Here is a 25,410-nt window from a genome sequence, read left to right as displayed (position 1 = left end):
ATGCACCTTAACAGTAACTAAAACCAGTGCATATGCAAACAGGTAAAGTACCTGTGTCATATTTCACTAGAGATACTAGGGTGGCATAATTTATATAAATATATATATGTCAGATACAAAGATATGTAAAAATAAATAAATAAATACATACATATACACACACATGCATTTGTGTATGTGTATGTATTTATTTTTAGGTATATATATTTTACATCTATATATCTGACATATAGATATATACACACATACATACACATGTATACGTGTGTATATGTATGCATGTATTTATTTATATTTTACATGTATCTATATATCTGACATATGTATGTAAAATATATATAAAAATAAATAAACGCACACCTGCATATACATATATGTATGTATATATATGCCTCTTTGCCTGGGGAACTGGCAACAGAGCAAGAAGACAGTTCTAATGTGCACCAGCGGAGGTTTAGGTCGGACATTAGGAAGAACTTTTTTATAGAAAGGCTGATTAGCCATTGGAAGGGGCTGCCCAGGGAGGTGGTGGAGTCACCGTCCCTGGAGGCGCTTAAGGAAAGACCGGACGTGGCACTGAGGACTTGGCCTAGTTGACACAGCTGTGTTTGGTCATAGGTTGGACTCGATGATCTCAGAAGTCTTTTCCGACCTAATTGATGCTGTGGTTCTGTTTTTAATGCACTTATGAGGAGAAGTATCGTGTTTGTAGGACACCCCTGTGTTTACAGCAGACTGCCGCCCCCCTGTCGCTGAGGCAAACGCGGACCCTCGCTGACAGCCCCGGGACTGCCCTCCGCCCCCGGCCGTGAGGGCACGGCCCGGCCGCGGGCGCGGCCTCGCCGCCCGCACTGCGCAGGCGCCGCCCGCGCGGGGCCGGCTCAGACGTGGCACTCGGGCTCGTGCGGGAGCGGGCGCGCGGCCCCAGGTAACGGTCCCAACGGGCACCGCCGGCTGAGGGGCCGCGGGGCGGGCGGGGGCAGCGCGGGGGCTCCGGCCGCCCTCCCTCCCTCCCTCCCTCCCTCCCTCAGCACCGGGGAACCGCGGCGCTGCTCGCACCCGCGCCGAGCCCGCGGCGGCGGGACGCGGCCCCGGGCGGGCACAGGTCACAGGTACAGCCGCGGGACGCGGGGCGGGCGGTGGGACCGGCCGCGGAGCCAGACCTGTTGCGAGCTTACGGCGGCTGAAACCGCGTAGTTCGTGGAGATAGAAATGTTACATGCACGGGAAAAATACAGAAATCCTTTGCAGGCTTTGCACCGAATGGAGAAAACTTCAGCTTTTGCTTTCACGGCTTAGCTCAAAACGTGGTACTGAAAAGAAACCCTCAAACCGATATATGTGTTTTACTTGCGTTCTGTATGTATGTGTGTGTGTGCGTGTAGATAAATGTGCACACCCCCAAAGATTGTTTGCCAGATTGAGATTGCAGCGTGCCCTGGGAAGGGACAGCCCCTCTTCCTACATGATGTGTTACTGAGCACAGTGTCTCCGAAGAAATACAAAGTTAATAGTTCTTCTTCAGCGAGCCAAGGACGTCAGCCTCTGGTTTTGATTCTCTTGTCCTACATTCAGAGACAGAGTTTTACATCTTTACTCACATATATACAGCAATCCTCCGGAAAAGATGACAACCTACTCTGTAATAGCGGTAAATTAAATTCTGGAGTTGTTCCTCAGTGTTAGCGTTGTTCCCCAGGCTATAGGGTGTAAGGCAAACTAATGTTGACAGAGACAGGGAGGAAAACAGTTTTCCTGTCCTTCAGCATAGAGATGCTTGTAGTGAATAAACCTAGGGAAAGATCTGGGTTTAGCAGATCCGCTCATCTCATGCAGTTTCCGGAGTGAATCTGTATGTCTATTGTTAGAACCTGATCACTAAACCCTTAGGTGATTTTCCTGTTGATATTTTGGGTGTTGGCTCCAAACTTTTCTTGGTGTGTTGGTATATATGCCTGTCTTGAGCTTAAATATGCTCAGTGTTAAATAGATTCTGGAACTGTGTTCGGTAAACTTGCATTATTTTGCTTGTGGTTACAGTTCCTGTCTCAATCAGCACGACCTCTGTGTTTATACTGTCTGTGGGAAGTTTGACGTGGCAAGTTTTTTTTTTTTTTTGTGTGTGTGAGAGTGAGTAAGCTGTGGAGGAAGTCATTTCCCCTGGATGCTCTTGCAGCTTAAGGTGTTGGCTGTTGCAGCTGCCTCAAAGTGAAAGTCTCTTCCTTTATACAGATATAAAATATATATGTTTATGTGTCTGTGCCAGTGTGTAGGTAACTTAGTGCTGATTTAGTATCTTTTGGAGCAACTAAAGCTCTCACTGCCACGTCTTTTCTGATGGAGGCAGAGGAGTGAAGAAAGTACAGCTGGCAGCACCAAGCCTCTCATTAAACATTTCTTCTCCTCGTGTTTACCTCGTTAACTAATAAGCAGTAGAAAAGTCCCTAAGATTAACTACTTGAAGCAGTTTGATACTACAGCTGAGAAATCTTACAGCCCATTGAGGAGTGTGGTTTAGAGGGTTGCACGGGCAGGGTGTGGGGAGGGCTGGGCCCTGTACACAGCTCAGGGTGGTTTCTTGTCTGATGTGGAAGATCAGTAAAACTGTTGGTTTTTTTTTCCTTCAGAAATAGGTGTTTAATTTGACAAGCCTAGAGATGGGTTTTCTGATAGAAATAGCTTTTCTATACTGACATGTACCAGTGCAGCATGAATTTATGTGTGTAACCTTGAGGAGCCTTTGTGTGTGCTTCTGGAGCACAATTCCTGATTTATTTTCATCCAGTTTGTGTGTTTAAAGATGACTCCATGGCTTGAGCTTAAGAATGTGAAGTGTAGGTGGTTGGGGAAGCTATTTCAAAGGAACATTTAACACCTAAAATAATAGTTTATGTTGTATACCTTTAGTTCTTTGGGGATGCCTGACCTATGTGCTTGGGGCTCTACAGGAGTAGTAAATGCTCACTCAGGGTTTGGATCCTCAGGACTTTCCTCAGAGTTTTCTAAAATTTTATTCTAAGCTCTTTAACAAAATCTGACTACAAGAAGCAAATTATGACTTGTGAATGCTCTCATCATTAGAAAACTTTTCCTGAATTGCTTTTTGTCAAGTTCCGTTTCTTTTGGTTGTTTCATTTTCTTTAACAACAGAATCAAGATGTGAAAGTTTAGGGACAAGATGCCTGATAACAGCAAGGACAACACAGAATACTGTTGAGGCCATGCTGCCCTCAGAGAGCAGCTTCTCACTTGTGGAAGACCTTGTGCTGAATTTTGTCACACTGTGCAATTCTGCAATAAAAATGCTGCTCAGGCTTGGCCCACTAATGCAGAAAACAACTGGAAATAGGATCTCTCTCTATCCTCTATTTTATTCTCTCTTTCTCCAGCATAAAAGCAAGGAATCTTCCCTCACTTGCTTGGAATGGGGTTTGTGTAAAAGGTTTGATGGAAAGCTGGTGCCATGTTCCACATCTCTGCTAAAGAAGGGCGTGCTAGGACAGGAGAAGGATTTGCTAGGGGAGTTTTATACTCCAGTCACTCTGCCTTTCCTGATATTTCAGTGTTCATTGGGATGGCTGGTATTTGGGAACCAGGATGCACGGTGTATTTTCCAGGTGTAGTTAAGTCAAGGTTTTCCTGGTAAAGAGAGCAATTTGGGACTTTCCTTTGAGTGTTTTTGCCACCTGCATATCCATTACGTAGTTTTTCTCTCCATGGGCCTGGGAGAGGTGAATCCCATTCAGAAAAAATGGGTGATTTGTTTAAATTCGTGCAGTATGTGGTAGTGCTGAGGAAACCAAGCAAGCAAACAAACTCACTATTTGTCCTTGACTTCAGGTCCTTTTTTGCCTTCAAAAGCCTTTTATCTTTTTTTTTGAAAATACAGTTCACAGCCTTTAAAATGCACAGAGAGTGATGAATAGTAGCAGGTGTCACTTTCTCTTTTGCAGATCCCTAAGGAAGACCTGATACTTGGAATGAGAATATTGCCATCATGAGTCAACAAGGTTATGTTGCAGCTCCTCCATATTCCCAATCCCAACCAGGAATAGGAGGTTTTGGATCACCTAATTCTTCACTTCATTATGGACATTATGGGGACCCGAACTCTTCATACTCAGCACCTCAACCAGGTATGATTTTGGCTTAAAATTTCTATTGAGAGTCTACTTTTCTGTGGTGATGTTTTCCATCTCTTTTTCTCACCTTTCTAAGTTTTACACTGCTACTGCAACAGCAAACAGAATAAAAGAAGTTTTACTTTTTACTAAAGACAGCAGGAGTTGTGTTACTTTAATCAAAAGCTGAATATAGTCAGAATTCTGATAGAACTACTTCTGGTAATTGGCATATTACAATATTTGGGGAAAATACCAGTTTTGGTATTTTTTTATGTTATAGTAATTTAAAGGGAAATAATTCAAGGGATACAATTGAAATATTGTTTATTCAGCACTGCTGTCTGCATAAATTACAGTTTCTTCACAGTCAATGTAGTAGGTCTGAATTAAGAACCATTTTCAGTATAGGCTTGGAGGCTTGTTTTGTTTTTGTTCTTAAATGTTGTTCCAAGTTTTCTCCTTACCTTGGTCTCCAAAATCAAAGGGACCTCTTGATTCTACTTAGAAATATAACTGGGGGACAGGGAATGATGAGTATCCCAAACTGTCTGTTCATTGCTTCTTTCTTACTGTCCCTCTTGGGTTCTTTTGCTGGAAAGGTACAAACTGCTATTTGTTTCCTTTGTACTGTCTGTTAGTTTTTCATACCTGCCTATACAACTGACCAGAAATCTGTACTTTCTTGGGGAATCACAGAATGACTGAGGTTGGAAGGGGTCTCTGCTCCAGCCCCTCTGCTCAAGCTGGAGCTGGTATTCTTATTGCTAAAACAGGGCTGTACACTGTTATTTCTTGGCCATCTTGTGCTTTCTTACAGAGTTTTACATGAAAGTGCTTAATCTTTTACAGGTGTGTCAAAATCAACTGTGCCTTTTGGATCCTCGGCTCCTGTTGGGCCTCCACCACCTGGTGCCCATCAGTTCAGCCAGACCAATTTCCAGAATGGGCCTGGGACACCAGGGCAGCAGCCACACAGGTGACCTGAAAGAATTGATATGTGAGAGCTGAGCTGTTTGACCTCTCTTGCCTGCCTGTGAAGGGAATGGGGAAACCCCTCAGTTTTACAAGAGGTCATAGGAAAATCAGTGTTAATCTTCTCTGGGACATAGCCTGAGATCTTGTTTTACCAGAGTGAAATAGTGTGGTAGGGAATAACTTCATAAGCCACATGTGTGTTTCTGCTTTCTTTTCTTTAGTTATTTTTCTTGCATTCCATATCTGATAATCATGAAGCAGTTTTTCCCTACCTGCATCTTCTTTTTTCCTCTACTACAGAGAACTCCTCAACAGTTTCTCACTTCCTTTTCTTCTCTTTACAGATTTTTCTCCTAATCTTCTTCACACATCCCTGGTAGGGAATGTTCCTTTATAAGCTTGGAAAGGGGATGGAGTGCTGTGATATGTTCAGAAGCTTGTGTTTCTTAATCTTAAGGCTTATAGTTATTACCACTCTCACTTTGCCATGGTGTTTGTTTCTAACAATTCAAACAAACATGTACTGCCTTTTTTACTTGAACGAGTGTGCAGTCTGTGCTTCACGTGCTTTGTATGTTTTAAGACTAGTGAGCAGAATGTGGGCAAACTCTCTTAAGGCTTTGTCCTAATTAATTGTTTTGGCACCACCCTTGAGAAGGTGTGAGATCTTCTAGAGTTATGATTGGTTGATGTAATTTTTTTGCATAACTGCACTAATTTTTCTCTTTAGGTTTCAAGGCCCTCCACCTCCAAGCAACACAGGAGCTTCCTATCCTCCCTACAGTCCTCAGTCACAACCAGCCTTCCCAAATGCTGCACCTGCCTCATCTACAGCACAACTTGCTGACCAGCTCAACAGCATGCAGATAAATAACTATGGTAATGGTTTTGTCTCATCTGAGTGACTTTTTCTCAGTTAAAGCATTAAGACTATGATAATTAGAAAGCTACTGAACTTCTGTGTAAGCAGAAGATGAAATCTTTGGCCACTATGATTTGTTTAAGCTCTTAGAATTCTTTTTATCTCATCCAATTCCAAAACCAGTATTATTGGGTTAATTCTGAATTGGTGTTTGATGAACCTTCTGTAAAAGTCAGCCATCCCATCAGTCATTTCTCAAATTACTTAGTGAACCTGTCAGGAACAGCCAAGGCATGAGCAATAATATGCAGACAGGGTTTAATTTTCCTCACCTTTTTACAGTTTCTCTCTGTTTTGAAACTCTTTTATTCTTTTTTGTCTAAATATTTTAATTTTTCATCTAAATTTATCTGCATTTATTTTGATGTTATAACATCTCAAACCTAGGCCATGAAGTAAAGACGTGATCATGTGACGCTTCCATGTAAATTGCTTCCCACCACTAATTTTGATATATATGTAAATGCTGTAAAAGATATAACACATAAAACAATTACATAAAATATAATGTTCTCATGTTATGTGCTGGAAGGCTGAGATACCCTTTAGGCCACTGAAGACAAATTCTATACAACTTTGCCTCTCTGTTAGGTTTTGTTCTTTTGACTTTTCCACAGCTGTAAGACTGAGTTGATGTAACTTTGCTGAGTGAGAAATTCAAAGCTTGAAATCTGCTGGAGTGATATTTTTGTACCAGCTGAAAACTTGAGGTTGTGTTTTGCATGTGAAGTCTTGTTTGCAATTAACATGTCTGACAGAAGATGCATTTTAGTGCTTGTGTATTAACACACTGGTCCTTTCAATTCAAACCTAATTTTGGTTATTTTTTAGCTTTCTTTAAAATTATTTTGCCTTAGGTCTTTGTGAGAAATTTGACTAAAAAATGTAGGTTTTGTAAGGTAGTGAGTATTTACAGATAGTAAGTCTCAAATCCCTCCGATTTCCAAGGTTCTCTTAATTTTAATTGGAATCTGGATCCTATAAACAGCAAGCTATTCCTCACCAGTGTGTACAAAATAATTCCCACATGTTTCATCTTTTAGCATCAAATGGATTTATTTTCCATCAGACTTGTCATGGTGAAGTACAAATAGCGGACCAACAAAAACATACCACATAAGAGAAATTGATTTTTAAACAAAAAGAATGTTGTTTCACATTCTGAAATTAAATATTTCAAAAGCAAAGGCTGATCTATGCGTATTCTAATCAAGAATTGTCAGCCTGGCTTTCCTCTCTTTCCCCATCCCTCCCAGCTGCAGGGTTCTATTGAAAATAGAGCCAAAAGAAAAAAATTGAATGTCTGAATCAGTTCAGACATGCTGTGAGGTCAGGTTTGTAATGTGAACAGACATGTAGAGTCCCCATGGTGCAGCACTGATATGGGATACAAGATTGTCTCTGTTAAAGGTGTACTGAGGAAAGCCAGAGCCCCTTCCACCCAGAGCTGGGAGGTTATCATTTGACACTCATCTGACACAGTTTCTCGCTCAGGTCCTGGCCCCACTCCGAGCCCTGGGCATCCGGCATCTTTCCAGAGCCCACGACTCCCCCCACCACCAACCCAGCAGCAAATGGTTCTGCCACCTGGGCCACAGGTTCCTCCTCCTCCACCAACCGGGAGTGTCAATGGCCTTTGCGCTCAGCCGGCATTGCCTCCCATGGCCAGACAAGGTGGGATCCCTGGACCTGTCCCTCCAAATCCTAACCTGCAACAGCTCCCAGGACAGCCTCCAGGGCCTGGATATCATCCTCAGCAAGGTAAGGAAAGATGTTTGTTCTGTAATTGAAAACAAAGCATGAATGGAGAACCCCTGATGGAACTGTGTCCATTCGCTGCTGAATATTCAGCTGATTGGAAAAACAAAAATTTCCTTTTTGTAGAAAGGTAAAGATTTGCATTGTCAGTCAGTACATCTGAGACAGGCTCTGCTTTTGCTCAAACGTTTAGCACTCTCTTGAGACTTAGGAAAAAAAAAGGAGATTAATTTGTATCAGAAGGAGAATTACTTCATTAGTAATTGGTAAAGGCCCATAGTACAGAAAGGAGTTTCTCCTACACTCTATAAAGGTATAGGCTGCTCTCTGTCTTACAGTAGTGTCATAAGCAGCCTTCAGAAAGGGTTTACTGTGGCAACAGTGAATTGTAATTGAATACAACTATTTCACCTGATATAGGTGAGTGAAACAGTTATTTTGACAACTAAAAAGCTGGTTAACTAGACCAGCTTGCATTGACTCGTGTTAGGGGAGAGATTCTCACTGATGTAATGGCCTGGGTTGAGTAGCTGTGGTCATCTCTGCTAACCATCCTACTTAATGTATACCCGAAGACTTTGGGGCCAGAGTTGTCACATGTAATCTTATTCTTACCTTTAAAACACAAACTGCATAAGCCAAAGGAATCCCTGTGTTGTCCTTGCTGAAAACAGAAGGGAAGAAGAAATTCAGTAAGAATTAATTTTATGGCAGAAATTGATTTTAAAAGTTGATAATGGAACTTAAATACTTTAAATAAATTGTCATTTGTAACTCTGCAGCAAACTATGGTCCTCAGATGGCAGGATCTCAGCTGTCTTATCCTGGTGCTTTTCCTGGAGGTCCAGCACAGCTCTCAGGCCCACAGCAGAAGAAGCTTGATCCTAACTCTATTCCAAGCCCAGTAAGTAATGTGGCATTAATTTTTTATAAAAGTAACTTTCTGCTGCCTTTAAGATAAGGGAATGGCAGTGCTAACATTGTGTTCATTGTAGCTAGTGGGGGTTTGTAACATAAAATTGTGCTTGCATGGCTTGGTTCACAAGATATGCTCTAGTATTTGCAGTTTCCTATTTATGCAGTTTTGTACTCTGTGCTGTCAGTTTGGGATAAATTAGTGCATAAAGTTAGTTTGATTATTGAAGTTGCTTTGTAAGTTTATCTAGCATGGGACATACTCATGACTCCAAATACTTTACTAGGAGCTCTCAACAGGATTCTTAGTGTGGCAGTGAGCAGTACAGAAGGATTACTTGAATTCACTGCAGGAATCTTCCACTTCTGCTGAGGCAGGTTTGCTGCACAGGAAAAACATTCTTGCAAAAGCCTGACCCTGTCTAGTAGGGAACAGTCTTGCTTTGTCCTTCTAGAAAAGATTTGTTTTATCCTGTGATGGTTTTGATGTAAACCCCCCAGAATTTTGGAAAAAACACTTCGTGATCCCTTAGGGGTTAATGTAACAACTGCAGTTGCCTCTGTTAAAGGCAATTTTCAAGTTAAGTATAACTGAAAACCATGGTTTAAAAAAACCCCTAAAGTGAGTGTCTGTGTAAATAACAAATGCCCTCAAGTCAGTCATTCCTGGTGTTTCAGTGTGGTGCTTTTTACATCGGAAGGATAAAATGGTCTTGTCTAAGTTAAAAAAAAAAAAAAAGGGCAGGGGGAGAAGGAGGTCTGGCATGAAAACATGGGCTGATGTCTTGTTTCAATTCTGCATGTAGCATAAACAGCCTTGACTGTGACAGTCATGTTAAAATAGGTTAAAAGGGTTGGTTGAGCAGCACAGAGAGGATAGAAATGACATGTTTAAAAGAAACACGATCTGGGTCAACGTCTGTAAAGGGCAAAAAGCTAATTCAGAATGAGGAATGAGTGTGGCCATGTGTATTTCTGTTGTTATATTTACATTATATAATTACAGAAGTGTTGCCAGATAGATTTACTTCTTATCTGTAGCCATTGTTGATTTATGTTTCTCTTACATATGTTAGAGGTTGATATGTGCTCTGACAACATTTATGAAAACGAGTGTCTGGGCTTTGTCAACAGTTATTTCCAAGAACAGTGATATATTTAGGTCAGTTAGCTGCAGAATGCTGTGGTACACTGATCCTTTGCAGAGCTAAGTCTGAAAGTGGTTTGCTTTCTTCAGCCTGTGGACCTTTTTAGAGCAGAACCTTTTTCCTTCATATGCAGGAGTTAGCTATAAGTATACATGCCAAGGAAGGCAGGGAAAAGTAATTAAGCAGAAGATCTAGTAAGCTCTCTGAAGAATGCCTTGTATATTTAAATTGCAGTACACAAACTTTACTGGGGGGGAAAAAAATGTTACAGGCTCCAGACTGTTTTCAGTGTGTTAGGAAATACCTCTTGGACATTGATCAATAGACTATGCAAGTAATTTTGTTTTTTTCTCTGTTTGCTTTCCAACAGAGGCTTCTAAACTTCCCTAGCTATTATTAGAAGTTCATGTGCAGTGTAAAGATGCCATTCCATGAGATACTGGCAGCAGTGGCAAGGCCAGTTTCAGAAATTCCGTCTCATTCCTCTCGCCTCTCACAGCTGTTTGGATGCACTCTAAACAAGGTTGTGAGGGAAGAGGAGGAGTAATGGTACCATCCTTGGGATCTGATTTCTGATGTGGAACAAAATACAGCTTCTTATAACTTTGGTTATATCCTGAAAAGTATCAGAGTGAGGGACTGTGCAGAAGTAAGAGAGAAGGGAATTTGGTCATTAAAACCAGCTGCATTGAGAATTTCATGACATGATATGGTAAATGCTCTAAACTAGGCTTCAGCCAGAGTGTCACTTGGTGTAGATGTTAGCCTGTTTGTGAATGCAGCTGAATGCATGGCTCACCTTTCTCATACTCTTCTTGCTTCTTATTCATCAGATCCAAGTAATTGAAAGTGATAAAGCTGCCAGGGGAGGGCAGGTCTATGCTACAAACACCAGAGGCCAGGTTCCTCCTCTCGTCACCACTGACTGCATAATCCAAGACCAAGGTAACTGCCCTTGCTGATTTGGGAGTCTTTCTAGATGAAATCAAATGCAATTAAAAAACAAACAAAAAAAGACTAGATTTTCAAATTTCTCATCTGAAAACCATGTTCCTTACTCTAAATTGGACATGAAATTGGAGACTTCCTTGAAATAAAAGAAAAAGGGGGAAGGAGGGAAGTAGGAGTTGAATTCTTACACCTTACACCTCTTCTACCTTTCCTGGCCTTTAAAGTAATCTGAATAGTTGAGACAACTTTTCTTTTTAACTTAAAATTTTCCAAGATGTTACATTTCAAGCTGACAATCCTTTTTGGATTCTTCTGAAATTGTAAAAGATGGACACTGGAAGAAGCAGTGAGCCTAGACTCTAGCACTGTTATGTTTTAAGATAACAAATTTTAGGAAGTTCTCTTCCAGGCAACAAGGGCCTTGAAGTGTGCAAGCTGTCTAGTTGACTTACACTGACCAAAGGGAAAATTTATCTGCCTTTGTCTCTGCCTAGAGCCTGGAAGTACAATCTTCCACGTGCTGCTCTTGACAGCAGACTTGGTGTTTTAATACAGGTTAAACTGATGGTACTACTCAGCCCAGCAGTAATTTATCAGTGCTGGGATAAATGTGTACAATGTACAAACACATCAAAAATTTTTTGGCATTATCTGAGAATGGGATAATGCAGTTCTGATGATCCAGGAAATTCCTCTCAAGAAACTGAGCAGAGCTGCAGCTTGATAGTTCAAGAGGGAGCACGAGGAGGCTGATTTCTGAGCTCGTGTCTCCTTGCAGTGCTCGTCTGTAGTGCACAGCACAGCTTCTCCCTGAGGGACCTGGGCTAAGTGTGCTGCTCAAAGTGATGTGGTGACTTCAGCACACTGTATTTGGCAATAGAAGTGAGCATGGGGATGTTAACACAGATACACTATTTGCTGAGTCAGAGCTAGCTCATTAGAGCAGTCTTAACAGTAGGTATCAGTCTGCCTCATTGTTTTATATACAGTGTTGGTACTGGGGGGATATCATCTGTGTTATTTTTTTTTAAGATCGTAGATATGATAGGTTTCAAACTAATGTCTTTTATTGCAAATAATTGTGGGATTATTCTTGATATGTTTAAATCCCTGCTTTAAACTCAAACAGCAAGGAAAGATTTAACCAGAGGGAGGGACAGTGGGCTGACCATAAAGAGGAGAGATGGGCAGAAGCCTTCATGGGAGGGAAAAAAGCACGTATTTAATGTAACATATGCCCTTGTTGCTTGATGTTGTTGTTTGGATTTTTCTGCTTTGTGTTGGGGTGGGAGGGTTCCTTCTGCCAGCCTTTCCCTGTGCTGTGTTGGGTGTTGCAGGCCACGCCAGCCCTCGTTATATCCGATGTACCACCTACTGCTTCCCGCTGACCTCAGATATGGCCAAGCAGACCCGCATTCCCCTGGCAGCTGTCATCCAGCCTTTTGCTAATGTCCCACCAAATGAGGTAAGGGCTACCTGAATATCAGTCCTAGATGGTTTTGAATCCTAAATATTGCTGACTTGTTCTTCTCTCATCAGGTTGGGGTGAGAGGGTTTTACCTCAGCCTGTGAATTGGTAAGACAGTAGAGAGATGGCAGAAGACTATGGGTCATGATGCAATTTGAAGGGATAAAAATCTTCATTTGGAGAAAGTACAGGAGTGATCAGTCTGTAATCTGAACCACACCTGTTTCTACAACAATCTTTAGTTTATGCCAGCTTTGTTAGTTGCTTGCTCTGCTGGAGCTCTGTAGGTGTGGGCAAAGACATTAGAAGATGAGTAGGACCTCCAATGTATCAAATTATTTTTAAGTTGTGGAGAGTTGGATTCAAAGAGTGACATTTTTCCATTGAGTTCTTTGCAAAATAATTTAATTGCACAACAGAATTGCATTTTCTACTTGGATGAGCTGAGTCATATAAAGAAGATGAATGTAACCACCCATTTTTGGCACTCATTTGGAGGCACTAACCTCATCAGTTCTTTTCTTACATGACCATCTCTTATGGCCTTTGATATTCTAAACATACCCCTAGTTCTTCTGCAAAGTATTTCTGCAGGGTGGCAGTATTTGGGGGTCTTAAGACAATTACCCAGGTTTGCTGGCACCCCCAAAGTGTTTTATCAATGCATTTCACTGCATCATGTGGGATCATCTTTCTTGTTCTTCAACTCCTGCCTCCTCTGTTGCACAGCTTCTAAACTCTGCAAGGTCTGCAGAATGCATTTCCTTTCCTGATTTACTTGCAGAGTGCTGTTTACTGGGAAAAAACCTGAGGGATTTCATGAAGCTGTAGTATGCGATTGCATCTTCAAAAACTCCTCACAGAATGCATGCACAGAAAAGCCTAATTAAAATTGCTAAGACCTTCAGTGCTTGCTTTTGCAGTCTTTGATTTTTCTCTAACTTCGTTTTATCACCTGTAAATTCTTAGTGATTTGGATTTTTTTAAATATACGTCGGTAAAAGCAGATGTTGCTCTTTATCAGGATGGATAACTTCCAATCCAACAGACCTCTGTAGTTTGAATTAAGAGTATTATTTTAGCAGGGCAATATGTAGTTATCTTCTCTGTGGTCCACAGGGAAATAGGATGTATTACTCACGGTATTGCAGATACAGAGTCTCACCATTTGTCTGCTAGACAGCAACTTTGGGTTTCATTCCAGTTCTGGAGGGGAATGTGCAGACTTGGCTTGTTGCCCTCTGCATTTTCTCCTAGATGAAACTCCTGCTGTTGCTTCTCCACCCCTTCACTTTATCAGCCAACCTTTACTCTTTACCACCCTTTATCCCAGTTTCTGTGCCCAGGTGGCACTTACCAAGTCCACTTTGGTGTTGGCTCTTCGTTTGTTCATCTTTCACTTGGAGTCTGCCTCTAGTCCTTTCTGTCCCCCACTCATGGCTCCCTTGTCTCTGCATTGTGTTTGGACAGGATGAACAATGAGCTTCTAAAATCTGACTCTCTGCTGCATACATAAATTTGCAGGATGTCCAAACACTTGTGCTTGGCCAAGTTCAGGGGGGTTTTCCTGGGGCTGGCAAAAAGATGTGCTGGGTGACCCACCCGTTCTGAAGTGTCAGTGCTCACAGGCTGTTGGAAAGGTCAGTGGGGCTCATTAATCTGTAAAGAGCAGTGTGTTTTTTCCCTAACCTTTTTCTTGGAGGAGGCTAAGAAAGCTCTGAAAAATGCCTCTCAAAATTGGCAAAAGCCCAGTGTGGAAAATTTTAGTCAGAACAATTATAGCTGGGTAAAGTATAAGAACTAAGGAGATAGCATTAGAGTAAGAAGCGCTGGGCAGCCTTAGCTGAGGCAGTTTTTCCAAGGCTTGCCTGTGCCCTTTGTCTTCACTGTTGCTGCCAAAATAAGATCTTGCTCTTAAGTTCTTCTAATAAAAATGGTCTTCCATATGGGATTTATAACTACTTTAATTCTGAAAAGCCACTTAATTTGAAAGAACTGGGCTTTTTATAGAGATAAAATACATTCAGGGGCTTACTTGTGTTTCTGAACTTCCTAGTATGGTGTGTCCTGCCTGAAACTAGTGACTGCAAGGCACAGAATGTTCTTTGTTTCAGAGTATCTAGCCTGTCTTATGCATAGTACCTTTTAACAATGTCTACAGGTGATGCTCATCACATGTTACAGGGCTACAAAGTGGAAATCTGCTGACTTCTTTATTTCTTGATAAAGAGTGTATTGTACATAATCTTAAAATAATGTAGTTTTATCTTCTTGCCTTTTGTTGAATAGTTTCCCTTTATTCATGTTGGTTGCAGCTTCAGCTGCAGATATGTCTTTTTTTCTACTGTTTCTGACATACTCAGTATTGGGGTGAAATTCTCCCCCAGAGAATTTCAGTTCTGTTTCTTTTCAAAGAGGAGGAAGAAAAGCAATGGCTACAAGGGTTTGGTGGACCATGGGTGGGAAATGGCCACAAATGCTTTGTGCAGCTGCTGATATGGGTGGGAACAGCTGAGACACTGACCCATCTCACTTGAACTGTGAGGACTTGAGCAGGACTTGAGTAGACATAATCCATTATCATGCATATTACACACTGTGCCTTTCTGGGTTGCTAAAGCCATACTGAAAAAGCTATGAGCTAGTGGGGTCATTCAAGTGACAGATTTATGAGTGTTCTATAAATACAATTGATCATCACTTAGAGATGAGGATGAATTGAAAGTAGTATATAAAATACATTTGAATTTTCAGTGGTCTGTTGCCATAGATTCATGTCTGTATGTATTTTATTTTTTCTTTATGCCATTACTGTACTAAAACAGAAACAAAGGAGAAACCTTACCTTGTTCCCATTTCCTATGAGGATTGAGTTTTTGGCTTTGATGTATGTAGCATTTGTTGTGTAAATAATACCAAGAAAACTGCAGATCCATGCTATCCACTCCTATCCATGCTTTGCTTGACACTGTGTAATCTGAACTGCAGCAAAAATTTAGAAAAAAAAAAAAGAGAAATAGCTGAGTCTATTGACACTGATAAAATGAGATATGTACATGAGGGGGAGAGCACAGCAGCATTTAGCATTTTCTTCTGTCAATTAGATACTGTTTATTTGACTCTGTTCAGATGTTACTCTGAAGAATCAATAGTGCTCCAGCTGACAGAGGCTGCAACACTTCCTGAAGTTTTGGAATTAATGGCTGTAATGATTTTTATTTTTTTTTAAATAAGCTGTCCATTGCATGCATAGTAACAGTAGTCAACTGGAAATTGAGCTCCGAGGATTTGCTTCCAATGCCTAAAAACACAGGGGGATGGACATAAAAGATCCTGGGAACTTTCAAATAGAAGTTTTAGGTCTAGTAGCTCATTAGTACTTTCCTCAGAAATACACTTTCAGTTTGAAGGTCCAAACTGGAAAAGGTAGTTTGGGGTTTCAGCAAGTCCGAAAGGCGGATTTAAGCTCCTTAGTCACTGTGGGTTCTTTTCACCCTGTAATTAGGACATCGGCCAAGTGGGATGTCTGCACACAGAGACTGGTATCCTGTCTCCAAAAGTGGAGTGTGAATATTAGCATACAAAGTGATTTGGGGTTTGTTTTTTTTTTTTTTAAACTAAAATCTGGGAAAAAACTGTCAGGAGCTGAGAGATACACAAACTTTAACAGGGACGTCCAAAGAGGTGTAGACCAGATATCTCCATTTTTATTAAAGAATGGGATGCAAATTATCTCTGAGAGAAAATAAGAACAGCAAGTAAATTCATCATGGTGCTAGATGAGGATGTTAAATGAAAGATCTCATGCATGTTTTGAATAAGTGTAATGTTTCTGGGGAGAACCCCAAGACAAGGAGGGTTTGCCCCTGCTGAGAGATAAAATAAATTCAAAATTTCGGAAATGTAGTGGAACAAAAAGATGAAGATGCTGTTGCTTTATACCCTGCTAAAAACTCTCCTGGCAGCTGAGACCCGATGGAGTAATATCGTGTCTGAGAAGTGTGACAGCATCTAGAAGTGTGGTGGATTTCTTAAAATGAGCTTCTTAAGTTGAGGGGACACAAGGCCAACATAAGTGAATGCAAGGGAAGACATAAAAATGTACCTGTCCAAGTAGGCTGCAGTACCAGCCTTCACATCAAGAGAGGAGAGATCAACTCCACAAGTTGTGGTTGCAAGAGTAAGAAAGTTCTAATGCTGCTAAGATGCAGAATCATAACCTGGTAACACTGCACAATGAAAACGTGATAGAAAAGCCAGCGTCAAAATTCAGATATTAGCTGAAGGAGAGGTCGCAAATGAGGCTTTAATTCAGAAATGTTTAATTGCATGTGAGAGTGAATTTAAGACGTAAGTGGTGACCATGAATTGGAGATGGCTGTAGGGTTGTGTTTAGATCCCAAGAACAGGTAAGCTACCAGCACTTGACACGTAGGCACTGAGCTTCAGAAGACAAAGTGAAAGGAATTAATTCAGGAAATCCCTCAAGCTGGAAGTTAGAGGGGCAAAATCCATGGAGGGCATACAGAGTTTGCTGCAAAGAACCTGAGCCAATCTAGGAAATTCTTAACTAGTGAATATTACCCATGCACTATATATCATTAAGAGACAGAGGCTGTTAAGACATTTGTGCCTTACCTCCCCTGCCCAGTGTCTTGACAGCACCAGACATTTCAGAATCTTATCTTTACCAAGTCCTTATTTATTATTTCTCAGCAATAACAGTCCATTTTCACTCTCCTGATTTGGATGATCTATGGAAAGTATTTGTTTGTTATAGATGGAGAATACACTATCATTGTTTGACAGAACTTATTTTTAGTCCACCAGTGCTTTAGCAACAGTCTATAAAAATAAACCAGCTCTCACAGTTATCATCATAGACCAAGCCCTACATGAATTTGTTTTGGAGATGTATGAATGTTTCCAGAACCTGAATAAACCATGTGATCTTGATTTAACATTTAATACTACTTGCTAAAAAAAAGTTAGTTAAAAGAGTATTTCATGTTGTAAAATCAAATATAAACAACTCCAAATAATTATCTTTAGCTTGAAATATTTAAATATCTAAACTGCCACCGCCTTTGCTCCTTACTAGTTTTGTGTCATCATTCTCTGCCATGTTCTTTCCTATTTATTTGAATCTATTTTTTTAGAAATAGTTGTTGATGGTAATCTAATATTTCACTTTTCAGTTCATTAACTACTTCTCAGAAATGCTGTTGTTCCTGAGCTAAAAGCCGTTGAACCTTTTCAGAATAGTGGTCTTTGATGAGGAGCAGTGCAGCTGAGCTGTTTGGAAAGCCCTGGTTTTCCCAGGGGTGATAGTATGGTTTCCTAGATAGAGTTGCACGGTTAGCAGCAGCTAAAAATTGTCTGAGGTGAATAACTAGCATGTGATGCAATGTTATAAACGTCTTATTTTGTTTCAGGAACAAAGTCAAGTGACTTGGTGACTTTTCATTTCGATCCCCCCATCTCCTTCTTTGGTTTTAACTCAGACATTCGTACATTAAACAAATGTGAAGAGTTAGGGGAATCCCCACCTCCTGCAATCCACCTTGGGCTCGGTGGGACTGAGGTTCTGCTGTCCCTCTTCTGTGGCCAGTGAGAAGGATGAGCAGGCTGTAGCCTTAGTTTGAAGCACATGTTTATATAGACACACACATTTATTAGCAGTTATGTGCAGTTATGGTTTGAGGAGAGTGAGAAATGCTTACAAAGTGATTCCGACTAAACATTTTACTGGTGGCTCCTTTCTATTAGGAATGTGTTAAAAAGCTCACACTGGAGAACAGACTCTTGAGGTGCTTACTGATAACATCTACCCACCATAAAAAGCCATCATTGGAATTTTACCCTTTGATTTCTGACTTTTATTTGGTTACTTATTCACAGGAGGCCATTATCCTGTATAACAGGAGAGCTTAGCTAATTTAAGGGTTTTTGATGAGGGATTCTATCAAAAGACTCTTTTTTCAAAAGGATTATATTATATCAACTTGGTCATGCTTATTGCCATGATGGCCAACTCTTGACAGAGTTCAGTAGATCTCTTCATGACATCCCTTCACAAGAGCCACATCAGCTCTTCCTCTGTGTATCCTCTTTATCTGTGTGCCTTTTTATATTCTCCTCCATTGCAGTATCTGCCTGTTTACCCTCTGTGGAGGTAAGACTTGCTGGTCTGTAGCTCTGGGATCACCCAGAATTTCTTTGCAAAGTTTCTTTTTCCATTGCTGCCTTCCTTCCTTTTGGGCACTGCAGCTAAGTTAAGCAATTGGTTTTATGTACAGCTCAGCAGTTTCACACTGAGTCTGTTAGACAGTAAAACTGTCCATACTACCAGTAAGCTTTTTAAAACTATCAAATGATGATAGTTTTAAGGAAATTTTTTGAAGAGAAGTTTCTAAAAGCGTGACTCGTGACACGTCTGTCCTGCTCTCTGTATTAATTGTGTTGCATATTCTGGTCTCTGGATTGTCCAAGATCCAGCAGAGAATGATTTTGTCCATGTCTTTGGGGCACACTGTCAAGGTCCTCTGTGCTGGTCCACGGTGAGAGTAGAAGTCCTGCACACGTGACACACCTTCATACGTGTTGCTGTATGTCGTGGTGGTAGGTGTGAGCCTAAGCACACATCTGCCAGTTACTAAAATAAAACAACTTCCAAAGCATCCTTGTTGGTGTCCTCATTTGGGAGAGAGCTGTAAGGCTTTGGGCTCATAGCTCTGAGTCAACCTGGAGTATGGAGCAGGACAGGTATTTGACAATCTCTGTTGCTCTGCTGATGCTATTTTACTTTAATTTCTCCACTAGCTGGTGCCAGGTTCATGTTTGGGCTCATAGCTCTGAGTCAACCTGGAGTATGGAGCAGGACAGGTATTTGACAATCTCTGTTGCTCTGCTGATGCTATTTTACTTTAATTTCTCCACTAGCTGGTGCCAGGTTCATGTTTGGGGGTTTTGTTTAGCTCCCCTGGGGTGCCAGACTGTCATCCATGGGATGGAGAACCCAGAACTCTCAAGCATCTCCAGGTGCTCACCCAGAAAGTCTTATACCACCCTGAAGGCCAGTGCCTGTAAGCTTGGTTTCACAGTGCCTAATTTAGAGGTGCACAAATCCTGCATTAGATGAGGCTTTTTTTATGGAGTATGCCTGTGCTAGTCTGCATTTGGTAGTAAATAATTTGGAATTGGATTGCTTCCCCAGACTTCATCATGGAGCAGAAAGATTTTTGTTGCCCTGTTGGGCTGTAACTACTCTCTGTAACTAGAATGAACATTCAGAGCCAGGTTTAGAAATGGCTTTTGCAGTGGAACTCTTCCTAATTGAAGTAAATTTTATGATTTACTTTTTTCTACCTTTTTGGTTTTAGTGTACATTGAAAAATAGTCTTAAAATGTACTCTCTAAAATACTTGTGCATGATGTTGGTCCATGCACCACTGTTGGTATGATAAGGATGTAATTCTGAAAGAGATGAGGACAGTGACTTGAAAATCAGACATTTATATAAACCTTATTCATATTGTAATTAAAGTTCCTGACTAATTTTATACAAATTTGAAATTGAGACTGGGAAATGCCTTTATAAGGATGTTGTAATTGGTTTGTGCTAAGTTGGATGCTGTGACTGTCCTGTGCAATTGTGGCGGAAGAAAAAACTGACTAAGCAACAGTACATATAGAAGTAAAAAATAAAAGGTAACAGTTATATACACTTAGCTGGCCAACAATACTGATAATTTATTTTGCCAACAAAGATGACACGCAAGCACAAAATTACTTTGCCTATTGCTCTCTAACTGCAAATGGCTGCTTGAATGGCATTCGCCATTCTGTGTGTGCATTGTCCTCTCTAGACTGCACTCCTGAGATGGAGTTTGTCTCATGTTAGGCACTGGCCAAAGCTGATTGTACCAACAGCAGCAAATTAAATATTGTAAGACTGTGCAAGCTCTACCCTTAAGCTGTCAGAGATGTTACTCAGTTACCTTGGAAACTTCACAGTCAGAACACGCTCCTATTTAGGAGCGACTTTAGGGCTTCAGGAGGAAAGGTTTATATTTTGCTCTTTTAACTGGAGTTGTTACTGTCTTTTCAGTTTACATGTATTTTACTTATCTATGCATATTACTGCAAGGTTGTATTTTGGATGCCACCATGTAAAGTGTGTTATTACATTACAGTTACCAGCCCATGCTTGCTAGGTACAGGCATAGATGACCTCAGCCCTAGAGTGCAGATCAGAGCAGTGAGGATCTGCATGTCCTTAGCTCAGGTCATGGTGTAACCCCAGCAGCAGCCAAGCTCCACACAGCCACTCCCTCACTCCCCCACCAGGGGGGTCAGGGAGAGAATCAGAAGGCTGACAGCTGGAAAACTTGTGGGTTGAGATAAAGTTCAATAGGGGAAGCAAAACCCGTGCATGTCATCCAAGCGAAACAAGGAATGAATTTGCTGCTTGCCACGGTGTTCAGGTTGTACCCACTGTACCCACTGCTGGCAGCTGTTCAGCTGTCTCCAGGAGTGCAGGGCCCCATCATGTGTGACTGGGGAAGGCAAATGCCATCATTCCAAATGCCCCCTACTTTATATCCTGAGCATGATGTCACATGGTCTGGAATGTCCCTTTGGTCAGTTGGGGTCACCTGTCCCAGCTGTGTCTCCTCCCAGGCAACCCCAGTCTCCTCCCCAGTGTGGCACTACAGAAAGCAGAAAAGGCCTTGGCTCTGTGTGAGCCCTGCCCAGCAATAGCAAAAGCATCTCTTTTTCATCACCCCTGTATTCAGTACAAATCTAAAACACAGCCCCACACCAGCCCCAATGAGAAAGTTAACTGTGCCCCAGCCAAAGCAGCACACCTCATAACTCAGTTCCACACTGCCCCTCACTTGGGACAGCTGTAGCTCAGTGTGAACAAAAGAGGGGAGGGTGGTTGCATACAAATATTCTGGATGGTTGATGGTTCTGGAGTCTGCTTGAAGCATGCCAGCTACCATAGTAGCAAAAGTATTCAGGGAAGAGAGACTCAGAGCAGGAACATCCCTATCTGATGTGGTATTTGTGAAGTCATAATTTTCTGTTGACCTTCAAAACTGTCATTGTAAAAAGGACTTGACTTTTATAAAGGGCATTAAACCCATCCCAGGTCTCTGTGCTACAGAGGTGAAGTTATTCAGTGCTGCTTTTTGTTCACATCACAAAAGGTCTCCTTGTGCTTTCCAAGTACTCCTGTGGCAATTGGCTCTAGTTGGCTTGGGAATGCAGCAAAGCACTTTAACTATGCCCAGTTCTTTCTGATTTCAGTGAAAAAAAAATTAATTAGCCTTAGAGGCATGTTTACTAATAAACAGTGTCCAAGAAAGCCTGCAGATAAGCAGAACTGTTTTATCCATCTCCAATTAAAACACTCCTAAATGTTCCTGTGCTTTTTTTTCTAATTCAAGTTTCTTTCTTTAGTATATTTAGCTGTGCAAAAATAGGAGCAAGACAGTTGCTGTTGTGAAAGTTCTGAGGAATGCAAACATGAGTAGACAGTTTAAAAAGTCACAGTAATGCCTCAAAAGAGAAACAGCTCCAGGTTTTCAAGAAGGAGGGAGACTCTGCACTCATTAGACTTTCATGCATGATCCCTAAGTCAGCAATTGCTTTTCTCTCCTATGAAAAATATTATATATTATGTATTTGTGCACACATCTGTCTAGCCACCTATATATGTGTGTGCATAAAAAGGAAAAAACCCATATATTTGATCTCTAAAGTTGATAAAGCCCCAGCAGACGAGAATGGACCCGCAATCCAAAGTGGGGTTTTGTTTTTGTTCTTGCTAGAAAGCTGTGAATAACATTGATAATGTTCTTCTGATTTAGAATTTCATCTCTGAGAAGTGTTGCTTCTGAGGTCACTACACTACATTTGAATTTATACATAAATATTTGTTCTCTAAACCCCAAGCTGCATATTCCATGAGTGCTCTTTGGAGTGTTACGTTATTGCCTGTCCTAAGGATGTTCTAGAGCATGTTAGAAATGGTCACAGCTTTGTTTGCATTAGGTGCTGCTTGGCCTTCTAAAACAGAATGGATATCCCAATGTGCCCATTATCTTTGTATGGTACAGGCTGTGCCTGTCTTATAAACTGTGCTGTCAGGTTTATCATTTTCTTAGCGTTCTTAAAAAATTCATGAGAGGATAAACTTACCTTGATATGACAATACAGTAAGGGACTGGGCCTGTCATGAAGTCAGTAGTAATAGTATTTTATGCCCAAATTCAGTCTACTATTTTGAAGATCCTCTAGAGTTGTCCTCCAGTGATTTGCAAAAAATATAAATGATGCCAGCATGAGGTGTCTTTTAGAGTTCTGATTGCTTCTGTAAAACGAGCCAGATGGAGAACAAACCACTGAAAATGAAACTTCTGATTTTAATGTGAAAGTCCTGTGATCAGGGGAGCCTGGACTACCTCCCTGCTAATTATTCCTTACCATTTCTGTAGGGAAGCTTTCTAAAACTTGCCTGCCTTATTTTTCAATGGTTTTACAGCCAATGTGAGAATCTTGCCTGAAAATCTCAAACAAGGGCTGCGGTTCTGGAACCTCTGTGACACTGATACGTGGGAAGTGGAGCTGTGGATCGGCTCAGGTGTGAACCTCAGTCCTCCCCTGTGATTTAACATGTGCTTGTCACCCTTGGGGTGGGGGGGAGACAACATGGGAATGACAGCGCTGTCCTGGGGAAGTTTGGTCTGCCTCTGAGACCTTCCCTTGTTCTCCTCCTGTGCCTGTGCCTCTGCACCAGCTCCTCTCTTGCTGGGGTGAATGTGCACTGGCTGAGGCAGGTCTTGCTGAGATCTGATTGTTTAAGTGCTAACAGTTTGGAAGTCTGTTGTTCAGCACCGTTTCTTGATTATCCAATTTCACGCTCCTGCTTATATCACCAGTTAATCCTGGCTGCTGACCTTCACTTGAGATACAGCATGTCCTACATCCAAGTAACAGTCAGCACTACAGAGCTGAGAGGTGCTGGAGAGCTCTGACTTGTTAACACTTGGTATTCCCGCTCTGGGATCATGACCAGCAGAACTTGTGGTGCTGCTCTCAAGCACTGAGTGAACTTTTTCATTTTTCCACCCCCCCCCTTCTTTCACCCATATGATATGGAAATTCTGAGGAACTAGCTAATTTTAGTATTTCTTTATATCAAATTTTTTTCATTATTACATGCATTTTCCCCCATCCTCAAACTTTTAAAAATTCTCCTTCTTATGTTGAGTAGAGTAGCTTGGATTTGCACTCTTCAGACTGCCAACTCTATTCAATTAATTGCAATATTCCTCTTAAAAAGGGAATGCTGAGTAAGGATTTCAAGGATACTCTGAGGTATGATCCACTGAAATCAGTAACTAGTTTTCTGTTTATTTTACTACACCCTGGATCATATCCTATGTGCAGTGTCCACTTGCAATTCCCCTGTCCTGCCATGGTTTGTTTTGCAATGCTGTGTGTGCAGGTCAGTGTTCAGCCTGGGTCTGGAGGGGTTTTGAGCAAGCAGATTTGAACATGCTTTGTGCATTTTTATGTGATCTGTAAAAACCAGGATAGAGCCAAGAGATCCTGCATCATGTGGCTGATGCTTTAGCTATGCTGCGGTCTTGCAAGCAAACAGGGAAATATAGATGGAAAAGGACTGTGTTATGGAAAGTACTTGAACCTGCTGTGAACCTTCCGGAGGAGATAGTCCAAATTGGCTCGAGTCATCAGCTGAGGAGGCTGATCATGTTCAACATCTGAAAACCAGGAATAGGCAAACAATTTCTGCCTTTGGAGGGAATGGCTTCTGATAAAAGACAGTGGGAATATCACAAAAGGAAATGCTTTCTTGACATTTTAATGCGAATCAGTAAAACAAGTCAAAACCAAGGGATTATTTGTAGACTGGTTAATCTTTCTCGAAAGCAATCTATGATGATAGAATAAAAGAAAACAAACCCCTTCAACAGTGCTAGGAAACAGAGACACTTCGGTTCATGACCTAGTTTCTTTCCAAAAACATCAGTGTTACATTTCAAAATTCTCTTCGATTATTCAGAGGAGTTTTTCCTCAGCTTTTTACTGTACTAATTAAACACAACAGAGTTGTTTCCCTCTGAGATAATTTGCATTTGAAAAGACAACTTGTCTCATGTAACATGCAATATTACACAGCATAGAGTGATGCTCCATGTTTTCCAGTGTTAATACTCTTCAAAGCTTATGGAGCTGTTGCAAGTTCCTCTTCTGGGCATGAGTAAAGGTGTTGTAGGGACACCGATCTAACTGTTTGTTTTGTTGTCTGATAAATGGCTCATTTTCTTCAGTATTTGCATGTGCCTTTCTTGTTCTCCAGAGGATCTCTCTCTTAGGATTTTTCTCTGTAGAATGCCTTTCCAGAGATGTGCTATGATGATCTTGAGCTTCATCACAGTCCTTTACTCCTACACTTAAAATTTCCAGCTGTGGCCCCAGTGATACTTTGCAGGCATCACAGGAAACCCTCAGGAGTGTGTCAGGACTTCATTTTTATAGCAAGCAATAGTAATTCAGCTTTCTCAGACTTGGAAGTGCAGGTTACAGTCCCTTTGGAAATTTTTATGGATGTGTTTCATCTTGGAGCTGTGCCATCAAAGTCTATCTATTGCTTTGTGATACTGTTCTGACTTCTGAGAGTTCTTGCTGAAATATTTCCAAAATAAAACTCCTGCTATCACAGCTCTATTTGGGGTTAAGTTATGGTTTATCAGATCAGCTTTCAGGGCTTGTGCTTCAGGGGGGCCTCAAGGTTCCATGGAAGAAAAAGTTTGTGCAGGTCTCTTACAGCATTTTCCATCTCTGCTGCCCAATCCTCCTTTACTGTAACCTAAAATGACAGTGTTCTACCTCCCAGCACAGCTGACTCATTGTGCCTCTCTACTCTCCCAGTTTACAAAACAGGAATCCCCTTTGTGTGTCCTGTTCAGATTTAGCAAGTATTTGTTTAGTCACTGGTTTTGAGAAATATTTACATTTAATAGTGCTGGAATGCCAACAATCAATACCCAAGTGTTCCTTTTTGTGAGGTCCATGTCTGTTCTCTCTTTGGTGGTCAAAGGTTTGTGAAGAGAT

General features: G+C 41.2%; 1 protein-coding gene across 2 annotated transcripts in view; it reads left to right on the top strand.

Annotated features, from left to right (window-relative positions):
* The first annotated feature begins 863 nt into the window (after positions 1-863).
* The window catches only part of SEC24D (SEC24 homolog D, COPII coat complex component), a 53,378-nt gene continuing 28,831 nt past the window's right edge, over positions 864-25,410 (top strand). Inside the window, exons 1-8 of one of the 2 annotated variants that reach the window (XM_064651410.1) lie at positions 864-928; positions 3,954-4,136; positions 4,974-5,100; positions 5,830-5,978; positions 7,516-7,782; positions 8,562-8,683; positions 10,676-10,787; positions 12,131-12,258. In XM_064651410.1, coding sequence (XP_064507480.1) covers positions 3,998-4,136; positions 4,974-5,100; positions 5,830-5,978; positions 7,516-7,782; positions 8,562-8,683; positions 10,676-10,787; positions 12,131-12,258 — 1,044 coding nt within the window. In that variant the 5' untranslated portion in view covers positions 864-928; positions 3,954-3,997. Of the gene's footprint in view, positions 929-990; positions 1,113-3,953; positions 4,137-4,973; positions 5,101-5,829; positions 5,979-7,515; positions 7,783-8,561; positions 8,684-10,675; positions 10,788-12,130; positions 12,259-25,410 lie in introns of those variants that run through there. The other variant, XM_064651409.1, reaches the window with a different exon arrangement.

Source organism: Pseudopipra pipra, chromosome 4 (genome assembly GCF_036250125.1).
Source record: "Pseudopipra pipra isolate bDixPip1 chromosome 4, bDixPip1.hap1, whole genome shotgun sequence".
Taxonomy (NCBI): domain Eukaryota; kingdom Metazoa; phylum Chordata; class Aves; order Passeriformes; family Pipridae; genus Pseudopipra; species Pseudopipra pipra.
This window is presented reverse-complemented; position numbering and strand designations above follow the sequence as displayed.